We start from the raw sequence: 14,244 nt of genomic DNA on the forward strand, positions 1-14,244 counted from the left end.
TTTTTATCTAATGATATACATTTAAATATAAAATTGTATATAATAACTCTGTATGCGTTTAAATACAACACTTTACATGGCAAAAACTTGGACGAGAAGAATATACTTGGAACGGATGAGCGTGCTACCGCGCGCAAATCAAAACTGCACGGTACGTTTTTTTCGCTCAACTCCTCCGGCTTCTGACTGACCAACAGGTGGTTATGCGAGGCGTAACCTTGTTTATTTTTTCCATGCCTATATTGTGCAGTATTGTTTAACTGCTGGTAATTATCATCGAAGCCATTCATTATGCTAATAGTTAACTCATGTACGGTCCAACTCGACCCCGTTTGATTACTAATGATATTATTTTTTGCGAATATATTAAGTATTTACTGGCCAAAAACAACAAAGCTATGAAAAATTGATCACTCATCCGGAATACATCAATTCTGTTTACTATTTTGCTTGGTGCAAAGTCTGTCGATTTGCAATGGCAAATTTAAAGTTCCCTTCTTATTTACCTTCAACACATCAGAATTAAGTTTGAAGGAATTGCAATGAGATGTGATTACATAATTCTTGCTTACTTTTGTGTTGTCTCTCTTTAAGAAAACTCTTCATCAAAACTGTGTATTTAAATGCATGTACAATAAAAAACAAAAAACCAAAAAAAAAGGATTCAATTTTCAAAGACGATATTTAATGAGATTGATACCATTGCAATGAAATTTAAAAAAGTTTAAAACATCCTTATCATCGTCCTCCAACAATGAATCTAACATTGACCAATTGCTTTTAATTATTACAAATATATGTACTTTGTTTAATTTCTTAAGTACCATGCAAACGTTTTTGTTGGAACATCCATCATATTTGTTCTTCTCCAAATTATATCTGTACACACGCATCTTTACAATTCTCGCTCCTTTATCCATCATAATTCATAAAAGTTCTATGTGATAGCAATAGTAGAAAGTTGATAAAACAAAGTAAACAATGTGTTCACTGTGTTACAGTTCAAAACAAAAAGAAAGAAAGTAAGCTGCAAAGCCCACGCAAAAAATTGAGTGAAGTAACTACATAAAATTTACATTCAGCTAATCAGGAGATCAATTGTCGTCCTCGTATCAGGTGAAAACATCTTAATATACAGGAAAAAAATAGAATCACTACAAAGCAGTCATAATGTGCACATCAAGATAGTCTTGCGATTCCTTTCTCGCAGTTAATGTAGCGGTGGAAAGCAAAAGTAGTAGTAAAACCAATTACCTTCTATACTTCCAACGTGATCGCGATGTTTGACTCTAAATGCTTTGCGGGAATAAGGTTGAGTGTTGAACGTTAATGCTGCTTAAATGTGAGGAGGACTGCAAGGTCCGACTATGGAATGACTACCGCCCACAACAACGGGACTGCCGTTCCAACGGGTATGGCAAAGTCGGCCTGATTCGGAGAGGACTGATATGCGTTTATCGTATAAATCCTTCCCGCTACTGCCGGCACCAACACCGCTGCACTGTGATGCCATCGCCGTTGATCCTCCGGCCGTGGCTGCTACGGACGGTACTACTGCTGCCACCGACGATCCTCCGTTACCGGAGGAAGAATGCATGCCGGTCGTTTGAGACAGCAACGTATTATTGTGGTGTTGCTGTAACAGCGAGGGGTCCGTGTTGAGTTGCTTCTGCGATTTGGCACGTTGTAACGTGGAACAGGACGCCATCGACGAATCTTCCGCGGCGCTCAGGTAGAGCAGCCCACCGGAACTGGTGACTCCGTTCGCCCCAGAGCTCGCACTCATAAGGCAACTGCTGTCGTCTAGACCTACACCGCCACTACCAGCACCACCGCCAAGAAGTAGCGAGCTAGAGCCGACAGCTACACTGCCACTACCAGCACCACCTGCACTGCCACTACAACTCACGCCTCCACCACTCGACGCTGACGTTGTGATCGAAGCGATGGCTGGAGGGGGTGGCATGTTGTTGATGCTCTTGTCCCAGGTGTTCTTGATCATATGATGGGAGCTGTCGAAGTTCGACAGCGTATTGCTGCTGTTGCGCTTTTGCCCAGCTGAAAGGTGGTGATTGTGAAACCCATGGTACTGCTGCTGTTGTTGTTGCTGCTGTTGGAGTTGCTGCTGTTGCGAGCCCGGATGCTGTGAGGCGCCTTGCGCCGACGAAGGTGAGGTCGAGGACGATTGCTGATGATGCTGCTGCTGCTGTTGCTGCTGCTGCAGGTGATGATGATGGTGCGAAGAGGAGAGATTGTGCGACGCGTTCTGTTCGTTCTGCTTCCTAGCTTCAGCGTCATCCTTCTCCTGTTCTCGCTGACGCTTGCGCTTGAGGCAGATGACTATCGCAGCCGCTATGAACGCAGCCAATGGAGTCGAGATGGAAAGTATAGCGATCAGCACAATCTGGCCACTACTTAATCCGTCGGCATTGCGGCGGACACCGACTCCGCCAGCCAAGTCACCACCAGCGATGGCGTGCCGCAGCTGCTGCTGCGGGTGATGATGGTGATGCTGGATGTCACCGTTGCTGACGACGGCCGCTCTCTGCACGGCGGCGGAGGTGGACGACGTTGGTGACTCCAGTTCGCAGGTTGAGCCGCGAAACCCCCCTGCACACACACACTGGAAGCTATTCACCCGGTTAATGCATGTACCACCGTTACGGCACGGGGCCGATGCGCATTCGTCCACGTCCGCACTGCAATCCTTGCCCGCGAATCCAGCCCGACACTGGCATCGGTAGTCGTTGTTGAGATTTGTGCAGGTGCCCCCGTTCGCGCACGGTTTCGTGAGGCAAAGGTCCACCTTTTCCTCGCAGTGCGTCCCGATGAAGCCAGGCACGCACTGACACTTGAAGTGATTGTCCGCATCGAGGCAGGTGCCACCATTTAGGCACGGTTTTCCGACGCAATCGTCCACATTCTCCTCGCACCGGTCGCCAACAAAACCGTCGGGGCACAGGCACATGAGCAATCCGCTGGCTCCCGCATCATTGCTCGACGTGTGACTGAGCAACGTCGATAATGCGGACGCTGATGCCGATGATCCCGCCACGTGGCATGTTCCTCCGTTCGCACAGAAGTTTGAATAACACTCGCCGGACTTTATTTCGCACGTCGTCCCACTGTAACCGGTAGGACAGTCGCATCGAAAGCTGGATGAAGATGACGACGACGACGACGAGCCAGTACCGCCGCCACCACCGTTCGAAGGCGTATCGATGCAGGTACCATGATGGCAGGGTTTTTCGGCGCAAGTGATCGCTTCCCGTTCGCAGTGTGTTCCCATCCAACCGGTCGTGCAGTGGCACCGGTACTTGCGATCAGCGCTCTCTTCGGTTGCGTCGTCCGGAGAAGGCACCGGTCCGGATGCAGTGGAGTCCCCGTCATCGACCAACTCGTGGCAGGTGGCCCCGTGCAGGCACGGCTTGTCGGTACAGCTCGTTATGCTCGACTCACACTCGGTTCCCGTATAGCCCGGCCGGCACTGGCACGTGTACGAGCCCTGACCAGTATTGAAGCAGGTGCCCCCATTCTGACACGGCTTGTGGTTGGTGCAAAAGTTCAAGTCCTGATTGCAAAATAGCCCGCCCCAGCCTTCCTTGCAGATGCATTCCCAGGGCTTTTTACACGTTCCGTATACGCAGCCCGGATAAGGTTCACACTCGTCGCACAGCGGCCCCTTCCAACCGGACTGGCAGCTATAGAATAAGAAAGATAGAGAGAGAAAGAAAAAATCGAGAAGCAAAACGGAGAGAGAGAGAGAGAGAGAAACAGTAAGTTAAATAATATGTTAAACCATCTCAGGGACACATCGTCATTATTGGTAGGCTTCGGACTGCGTCGGAGGAGGGTATTAATTATATATGGCATTACAATCTCTCGGTAGAAATCGGTACATATGCCATATACCATGCTACCATCGCCTGCAACCTGTGTTGGCGCATGTAACCACTCCTGTCGGGCATGAGGAGAAGAGCTTGCAAGTAGCTACCAATACTTACATGCATTCGTTCGGCTTGTTGCAGTGTCCGTGAGTGCATCCGGGAGTGCATCGTGCTTTTTGTGGAGGTTGTGAAGAAAAACGAGCAGCAGATGCGGGAGAAACATGGAAAGGAAGAAAGAGGAAAATGAACATTAATGTTACACAGTCCATGAAATTGCACTGAATTCGTCTTGTGCAGTCATAATGCCTCAGCAATGAATGTACAATATTGTTCTAAGTTTTATACCGGCAGCCCATGCGACGAGAGAATGTTATCTGTTTATCAAAAATGCCTTTCAAGCGAAGATAATTCATGCAACTAGACTTGCAATGGTATAATAGTTTTTTTAAAATGAATTATCTTAAACTTTTCAGGGCGAACATTTAGAAGGGTAAAATATAAGTACAAATTAAATTTGAAAAAAAATACTTATTTTATAAATCGCATATTTAGATTATTAAAGTTGTTTTAATACAACACTGTGCTTCAACAAAAACATGAATGTCGTAAAAAGTTTCTAACTATAAAAATATCCTTTTTGAAATTTTCAACTTCGTTTTTAGAGGGATAGGATTATATACAGGTTCATTGTCAAAACGAACATTGAACATTTATTTCTAGTACTCAAAAAAAAATGAATAAAAAGTAACTTTAAAAACATAGAAAATTCATTAGGATGTCAGATATTGTAGCAATTGAATTAAAATAAAACGTGCCAGGGAAAACCGCTCAAGAAAAACACATGTCTTTCAGTTTGTTTGATATAATAAGATGATATTTTGCTGGCAAAATAACAGCAAGTGCCCGAATTATTTCGATCTAAAACTAAGCACAGTCGATTTTAATTTTACTAGAAACGCATTTTATCTTCCATTGAGTGTTACATGGATGCGCCCTGTATTCAAAGGTAAAACCGTACGTAACTACTTACACAAAAGGATGTAATTTTAAAGGGAAAATTTGGAATTTAAACAGCGCAGCATTTAATAAGGGTTTCAATTATCAAAGAAACGTAATCATTTTTATAAATGCATTAAGCCGTACGTTTAAACGTTGGTTAAGCTCAACGGCTGGGAAAGGAATGGAACTCGGAGAAGAAAACATAACCGAAACCATACTTATTAAAACAGAAGCTGCCCGAACGTTTCTCAAATACGCTGCCCCTTTTCCTGAGACAGTAGTGAGCTGGGGTGGACTGGGTGGCTGGTTGGCTGGTTGGCTGGTTGATCACAGAGGCCCATTCAACCCCCTAGAGTATTAGCGACACGGTACAGGAAAAAAAAGGAGAAGAAATATTCGACTTACCGAAGGTACAGTATTCGCCTTGCCAGCCGGACAGGCACACGCGTTCACCGGTCGGTGAGCAGGTGTAATGGCCAAATTGATCGTCCCGCTTGCGGCACAAATTGGCACAGCCTGCACCGTAATAGTTCGGATCGCACGTCACCCGGAACGCGTACCGTATCATCGTGTGCGATGAGTTGTAACTGTCTTCCATCCAGTCGGCCGAAACCTCCAGTATCCGCTGAATCGAAAGCCGGGAAATGAGCGTGCCTGCGGACCGAAAGGAGAAATGCATAATTATTAATGCACGGAGCAACGTGGCGCAGTGCTGGGCGTATCAGGTTGGGGGGAGTCTGTGTTTTTCGATGCTGAACGAATTTTTATTCAGTTAAAGGTAAAATTTCTTAATTTTGTGTGTTCGTTTTTTTGTTTTTTTGTTGGTGTTTTTAATTTGAACAGCAAACGATCAGGCACACCGAGCAACATGTCTTTCGGGGCCAAACCAAACTAGATACAAACGGAAGTGTGTGCGCACGCTGAAGAGCTGTGGCGAATTATGGTGCTGTTCGATCGAAAAACTGGGAAATAATAACGGATTAATTTCGCGCAACGCACACACAACTCGCACTCGGTTGGCACACGAAAGTTCAAATTCCCCAGCCTCCATACCAGGGCGCAGCTATGTATAGCTCGATCCAATATGCACTACCTACCGGGCGATCGGCTCGTCGTTTCGTTCGTGTCGTGCCATGCTTCTATGATCAGCGTGAAGTAGCCCTGCGAAAGGAAAGAAAAAGAGAGAGATCATTAGCTGGATGGCCTCAAAACGGTCAGTTGAAAAATGGAAACGTCATAAGTAAACTACCAAACTTGCGCAAACGGATATGTGATACTGTAAACATCCCGAAACCCTACAAAACCTGCAAAAATTGACGGTAATGCTTCTTTTTGAACAACAAAACATTAAAGTCGTCTACTTGTGGACTACGGGTGCTGCCGATGTTTACAGTCGAAAGGAAGACGACATAAACAACACACGTCACATACAACAAAACAGCAAACTGTAACAAACCAAAACAAAAAAACACAAGACAAGAAATAGAACACTCTTTTCTGTCCGTCCACCAGCGAAACTTGCCGCGCTCAAGCGGGTTGTACTGAAGGTCGCTGCCTGCGGTAAGCACCTCCTGCCTATTTGCCAACATGACAACAACAAACATTCCATGTCCTGCCGAACGGTTCACCGGGAGTGGTGGGGGTTGGTGGTCGTGGAAAAGGGGGACACCTAAGAGTGGGCTACGGGTCGTGAAAGATTAAGGTTTGTCAAATTCCATATTCCGTTGGCAAAAAATTGCACCGTTCATTTGTACAGGAAAAAAAAGGTTGCCAGCTGCGCGACAGGTTGTAGAGCTTGCCTCTGCTTGTCCCAATAGTCAGTTGACCGGTTCTAGTGGCCCTCAGGTGTTTAGCCTCTGGAAAGACGCCCGATTAATCCCTGTGGCGTACAAACTCTTCGAGGCAAACCGGTACCGAGTGAGCCATTTCTAGGAGAAGCATATAGATTTGGTAGACGCGGGTGGTGACGCATGGACCCAACGGAAAGGAATGCGGCGTCGTTGTGGCTATTGCACCATACTTCTATTGAGTGCATTTTGGGCATAGTTTACAACTTTTTTTAATTCTTTACCTAACACATCAAACGTAAACTTACCGAAAGGCAAATTGACTTAGCAATCGAAGGAACACACTTAATAATTTAATTATTTTTTAGTATGACGGACCATGGGCGTACCGATACGATACCATGACCATATAATAAATGATATAATATGTGAGGAATTTAGTTTCCTAAGAAATTTCAAGCGAAGTACCAACTCAGACGCACCATCTGGCGGCAGCAGTCATCCTTTCAAAATAAATCCATTTATTATTATTTTTATTCTCTCCTTGCATTCCTTCCCTGTGGCATCGTGACACGAGGGGGGGGGGGGGGGGGGGGGACACAATGTTTTTTCAACATTCCAGAGAGAAAAGCGAAACATCTTCACGCGCATCCCAATGCCGTTGATCGCCTGCATCTCACAAGATTCTTTGTTGTCTTGGTCTTTAACACGTCGGAGATTTTGGCAGAAATTGGTAGAGCCAGCGCCGTAGAGCTGCTTGGTATTTTTACACCCTTCGCGGTATCGACAAGCGAAATGATAAACGCGCGAAAACATCGAACTATTCTCGTTGAATTCTGTGTTTTATGTGCCGCTTGGTAAGATATTTATTTCTATCTTTCCAGCGTAGAAGCGCACAGGTAAAATTACATTTAGCATGAGTTATTGGAAAATATTTTCGAATAGCTTCAAATGGGCAAAGAAACGATGAGTGCGATTTCATTTGGACCGACTCATGAATATTAACACTTTGACGGCCGGACTATTCACGGTGTCGCAACGCTTTACGACCGCCGCGTTTGCACTAGTTCCTCCGTATCTGGCCGCCCTGTTTGATCATTCTTTTTCAATCTTTATTAGAGTTAGTTATCAAACGTACGAACAGCAACGCGCCCTGTGAAATTTGTTAACTTTCCTTTTGATATTTTTTTACATCCAGTAGTCTGTGGTGCGTGTCAGGAGACAGCGTTGACAGCACACCAAAATGATGATCGATCGGATGCAGCACACCAAAATGCTCGGATGCAAACTGAAACGGAGCGATTACATCTATAGATGTCGGCCGTCAGAGTGTTAAAGTCTACACAAAACGCAAAAATGACAGAAAAACTGATATTTGCGCGTGTATTTACAGTCTTTGGCGATTCATCTAAAGCTAGCGTTAGACTGCATTAAAAAAATGCATCAACTGGGTGCTGGGTGTAGCAAAATGTGCTGAGGATTGTTAAGCGACAAATCTCCTATGTACAAATCTGCCTGTGAGGCTAAAATCTCCATCGAATCATACCAAATTATAAAAAAGATAAAGTTTTGTAACAGAGGGTGGCATAAAATTTGCGATTGGGGTTTTTTCAGTCAATGCGACAATGAACTATATCCTTCCCCTTTTACATAAAGAAAAATGATTCGAATACAAACGAACAGTTATTGTAACGTAAAGATGTACGCTTGATTAACTGAGCAAATTAAATTACGTTTACTTTAAAAATCAAACTGTTTAAGGTTCCATGTTGTATGGCTCGAATGGCTTCATGCGAATTCGATCTTGTTCCAAAAACTTGTCAATGGATTTTTTGGACGCGCCGATTTTCACCCTGGCCGGGACGCGATGCGTACTATTTTTTAAAAATATATTTATCTTCCATTTTTTCCACATGGACCAATTGATTATTTTCTGACGCGCACTGCTTTTCGCTTCACTGTGTATCTCCAAGACTCTTCGAACCAGCCCGGCCAGGTGGTGGCGATGGGTGACGGTCCGTCGCCGCTCGCTTGCCTACCCACCTCCACCGCCGGTCGAGGCCAACAAACGTGTCAACTAACGCAAGCTGCCCGCCAAATCAAATAAGAGCGGCGTGTGCGCGCTCGCGCTCCGGAGGACAGCTGGCACCCGCCGCCTGGGGCCGGGCAAGGATAGATGATAACCCACATGGGCCAGGCGGCAGCAGGACAGGACAGGGCGCGCGTCTGGCGACAGGTGAGACAGAGATACAGTGCGATCAGCAAGAAGGAAACGGACCAGACGACGGCAGCGCCATCCGATTCCCATGCGACCAGGGCGAGGATGGAAGATGATACCGGAGCCGATTCTAGGGCGCACGGGAGGTGGGAGTGTGAGGAAGGAAACGAAAGAAAGAACATTGTTAAAAAAACCGCTCAAAAATAAAATAAAATAAAGCGCTACACACCGCCTTGATGTAAGCAACAGCAGCGAACCATGCGCACACACACACACACACGTAGTATGTGTATAAAAATACGACTTTCCATCTGGCTCCGGTTTGAGACCCCGCCGCGGAGGCCGGCTGGCTGGCTGACAGTGGGTTGGTTGGTTTGTACTCAATTAGATTATGCTGGTCGACCGCCCCTGACTTTCCGTGTCCCACCACTCTTAACCAACTCCAACAAACCCCTGCCCTGACTGACTGGGCTTGGATTGATGCTTACTTTGATGGACGACGGTCCTTCCTCCGTCTGCCTCTTCCTTTCGACAACCCTCCACACCCGGAATGGCAGATTGCTTTTATTGGATGGCTTACTTCGGCGACTGATTTCTTCCCCGCTGGCTGGCTGGCGCTCTCACCTGAATGGCAAGGATTGGGAGTTTTTGTTGCCGTTTCATTCGTATGGTGGCGACAGCAGACGCACCGCGTCGTTGTCACTCTATAGAATATGTCGCCATACGTCGCCGACACGCCGAGATGGCGGCGGTGCCTTGCTGCTTGAGATTCCCTACGCCGAAGAGTTTTTGCTTTGTAGTTCTTGCTTTGCCATACCATCACCTCGACGACGATGAGACAGTGTGTACTGCGCTGCCTGCGTCCTTCTTTTTTCACATCGAGTTCGTGTTCTTATGTTGCACTTGCACTGCTTGCACCTGACCGACTGGCGCTGGCGGACTGCATCGTGAGCAAAAGTGTAGCCATCTTTCCGCGCTCCAACAAACCCCATTCCGACCATTGTCTCGCTCCTGCTCCTTGAAGTGCATAAGAGTGCATTATATTACGGTGCCGAGCGCATTTGTGCACGCTTCCCCATAGTGGAAAGGGGTTCTGCTTGTGGACAGAAGTCAGAACAGCATAGCAAAGCAAGAACAAAACAATAAACAAACGCACCGCTGAAGCCAACTTCGTCGCCGCCAACTGCAACATTGGCAGATTTTTCCACTGCTTTCCTTTCGACATTTTATTTTTTGTTAGTCTTTGTAAGACGCCAGCCGGATCTGGTTCTTATCATGCTAAGAACCTCCTTTTCCGTTTCAGTAATTGCTGTTAAAAGGAATTGACTTACAGGGGTGATATGGACTAATTGATAGAAAATGAAGCAACTACCTGGCTCATTCGAGTGAATGTAGAAATGTGTTAGATAATAAATTACTTATATTGAAAAAGTAAAATTTGCTGTTTGAGGCTGATGTTTTAGTATTCGACTTATAAAAGCTTAGAAAATTTAAATACGTCACTACGTTTGTTTGCCACGTGTAGCAAGAAAGATAATGGGAGTGCATTTATTATATCTATCTTTAATACAAATATTGAAAAAGTGTAAGGCTTGCGTAACTCCGAATCAGATTCATAAATCTGAATGAATCTTTCGACTGAACCCATCTGAATTCGCGAAATAATTCACTGACGATTGATGGTTCTCAAGAGACAGTTTTATAAAACTACAAAGTACATGTAGAATTTTAAAAAATTCTAGAACTTTCAGGCGATGCTGTACCATTTTGTTCAATGCTTGCGTCTCTGGAGATTCCTGAATCTTTGACGAATCATAAAGATTCATCAAAATCATACAAATGATATACATCAAGAAATTATCAAAACACAAAATAGCCTTTAATTTTCAATCAGAGTATCTTCTTTACAAACATATTTATCGCAAACATTCTACCTAATGCGAACGATACTCTTATCCAAAATGTTTGATTAAACACACTTAAACAGGGGGCATGCATGTGTGCAAAAATGTGGCTGTGCGGAGAAAGCACGCTTCGTGTACTTCGACGATTTATTTGCATTGTTGATATCTCATCGACTCGATCGGCATTCCTTTCTCCGGCTCCTGGGTAGGTGGGGTAGATGCAAACGAGCCATCGCCGTGCATTCCAATTCCCCACCAAAGAGTGTCAACTAGAGAAGCCTCAACAGCGGCCATTCACGTTCACTAAATCTTGAACAACCCTTCTCTCGTGCGCGCCTGAACGAATCCGAAGAAAACTGGCGAAACAAGCTATTATAGCTCCCCGCTGTGTCGCTGCGTGGTCTCCCTTTGGGAAGAGCTTAGCAAGCGCAAACTATTGGCAGTAGGCCAAACCTCACATTCACACACATACACATACACACAACAGCCAGCGCGTACAAGGTTGCTGGCTCCGACTACCGTTCGACCGCGATCAATTTCTGTGTGTGCTTTCTTCCTTAGTTCAAAGCTGCAGGTATAACCATTCAGTATAAACACGGCGTCTGTTAAGAATCAAATTTTTCACCTGGAGCTGTGCATCTCGTTTTATCTTGGGTCATCTTTCTCGTTTCACCCTTTGCTCTAGCGATGCAGCACACAAATACCTACACGGCACGTCGTCTTCCACCAGGCCATTCAGGCGCGCGATTTGCTTTCGAAGCTACAAAGTAGCCGCGCATCTTAGTTGAAGGAGGACGCGCATCTTACTCGGGGTCCACACTACAGCGCGACGTCCCGTTTCAAAAGTAGCCCAGTTTCGGCAGAACAATCGCGCAAGCCAAGCGCGACAGAGGTAGGGGAGTATGTGGAAATATGTATCACATAGGGGCGCAAACTCGGCTAAATTTTTTTTTGTTGAATTATGAGGTAGTAATGCATGATATTTGTTTAGCTACGTATTTTATGCACCCTGAGTGAGTTTGGCGCTTCTACATTTGAAATTCACTGAGAAAAGAAACTAAAACAAACATCGACGATACTTTGCCCCACCGTAGGAGGTATATATTTTCCGTCATCTCCTACTTGTTGAAGAGTAGTTTGTTTACGTTTCGGTACCCGAAAAAACATTGGTAAAAATAATTAAAGCGAAGTTTCATAACTGAATTACATTTGTAAAGAGTAGAAATAGGTAGTACAACGAAAAATCCGTTGTTTCGGGGAAAATATTGCTCGTTTTTCTCGCGTTTGTGTTTCGGTTTGGTTACGATTTGTCCAGCTGTCGGTTTGTTTACGTTTTCGTCGCGTTTTTCGCTGTTTCTACACTAGGCATCGTCTAGCGCGATTTGTGCGACACTTTTTTTGTATGGAGTTCAGCCGCCTGTCAGGCGACGTCGCGTTTTGTGACGGGACGTCGCGCTGTAGTGTGGACCCCGAGTTAGTTGAATACGCACGCGAAACCGCTTTCGGCGTCCGCATGGAACAAAAAAGTGTAGATGAAATCAACACTCACTCAATCGCATCTGCCCGAATGCCGTGTCGCTTCGAGCGGCGGTCGGAAAACATTTTTAAAAATTTAGAAGGGATCACCAGCGTAACGGGTTGTGTGTGTTTAGATGGAAATGGTGGTCTGCGCGACTTTGCAATATTCGTCTAAGCAGCCTGCGAAGCGAAGCAGCTGCTGCCACAATCGTCACTCGCTAAGGTGTTTGCTGTTCGATTCACCGAGCATGATGATGCCAGTGAGAAGCAAGCAGAGACCGAAGTGCAAGTTAGAGCCGAACGGCCAGAGCGATTGTCATGAACCTGATCTTTTCCCGTCCCGGCCAAAAGCCAATCCCTTGACCCTCGATGGAACATTGGTGCTTCGCTCTTCCCTGGTCGTGTTTCGGAGCTTGCTCCATCCCTATAACCTCTCGCCAATTCGATTTTATTGTGTGTATGCACAAGTGAGATGAACGCTGCTGCGAGCGACTCTTTAAAGAATTAGAGTATTCCAGGGCTGTACAGCCCACCTCAACTAATCAATGGATATAATGTAATTGGTAATTGGATTGGAAAAATTAAAAATTATTTTATGTATTCATTTACTCAACTTCCTAATAGTCGCCCTTGCTTTGCTTATAAAAATTCTGGCAACAACTTCACTGCAATCATGATTACTATCCTAAATCTCTTGCGATGTTCTGCTATGTAATATTCTATGCTTGCACAGCACAAGCGACGAAAACCACATCTGCTAACACGTTGACTGCTGCGTCACCCATTTCGCGGGAGGATGCAGCAATCTACCTTTTACACTATATACACTATATATAAGTGCACTAAGCACTTATATAGCATAAAGCTATAGTAACAACAAAAATGTTACCTCTGTGAAGTCTAGTCTTTAATTGCTGTACGAAATCTGTTGGTTTGATAAATGTTATAACCAAATTTTATTTAAAAAAATGATAGTTCTAAACACATGAACTAAAACATCGTGACAGTCGACGTGTTAAGGATATTATTTGTCTTGCTTACTTGGCGTAACGACCTTGTTGGTCATGCCTGCCCGTTAAGGGCTTACGAGACTTGTTTCCCTGTTGTACGTGGATAGTCAGTCCTCTCGTACAGGGGAGGGGGGTCCGGTCTCGGTTGGGATTCGAATCTTACACACGATATCGATATAAATAACCAACCATAGTACAAATTAACTTTTGTAGCATAGTTTAAAAACGATGAACAAAGTTTTACTTTTTTTTTATGTGGCACAACATCCCCAAGTGGGACAAGGCCTCTCTCCGAGGAGAGTTTTCGGGGACCGAAAGACGGTATATTATAGATCGGTGGTCAGCCGTTCGTAATACCGGAGGGTGCCAGACTCGAGATTCGATCCCACACCTGTGGCGTGGTGTTTCCTCGCGCTACCGCTGCGCCATGGGCACCCCCACAAAGTTTTACTTCTACGGTGTTTATAGCGCTTTACGACAGGCGCGTTTACACCAGTCTTCTTTGCGTGTGGCCGGCTTGTTTATGCCCTTGCTAAATTTCTGCATTCGAATATCCGTACATACAGCAATGCCTCCTGTGAAATTTGTTTACCGCCCATTAGTTGTTTGTTTACATCCAATATGATGTGACGAATGCCAAGTGACAGCATTGCCGTCACTCCAAAATGATGTGTGCGGCTAGAAATCGAAACGGTGTTTGCGGGACGGCAACGTGTTAAAATTGGCTTAGAATTGATCCGATCAATTCTTCAAGAGATTGATTTATATTTTGCATTCCTACATTCTTAACCAAAAACAGTTTTGGTCAACGAAATTTCAAAAATATACATACACAATATTTTCGTCTTTTTTATCCACAACTTTTATTCCTTGGCCCAGTGTTGTTGAGATTAAATTGTTCTTTTTGAAACCAATCTGTTG

The 14,244-nt window shown here is 45.0% G+C and overlaps 1 protein-coding gene across 3 annotated transcripts in view; it reads right to left on the minus strand.

The window, feature by feature from the left end:
* The window catches only part of LOC131266008 (neurogenic locus protein delta), a 39,359-nt gene continuing 25,115 nt past the window's right edge, over nt 1-14,244 (minus strand). For all 3 annotated transcript variants that reach the window (XM_058268335.1, XM_058268336.1, XM_058268337.1), the window contains exons 4-7: nt 5,984-6,047; nt 5,292-5,540; nt 4,005-4,059; nt 1-3,701 (exon numbers count right to left, since the gene is read on the minus strand). In XM_058268335.1, coding sequence (XP_058124318.1) covers nt 1,337-3,701; nt 4,005-4,059; nt 5,292-5,540; nt 5,984-6,047 — 2,733 coding nt within the window. In that variant the 3' untranslated portion in view covers nt 1-1,336. The remainder of the gene's footprint in view (nt 3,702-4,004; nt 4,060-5,291; nt 5,541-5,983; nt 6,048-14,244) is intronic.

This window comes from Anopheles coustani, chromosome 2 (assembly GCF_943734705.1).
Source record: "Anopheles coustani chromosome 2, idAnoCousDA_361_x.2, whole genome shotgun sequence".
Lineage (NCBI taxonomy): Eukaryota > Metazoa > Arthropoda > Insecta > Diptera > Culicidae > Anopheles > Anopheles coustani.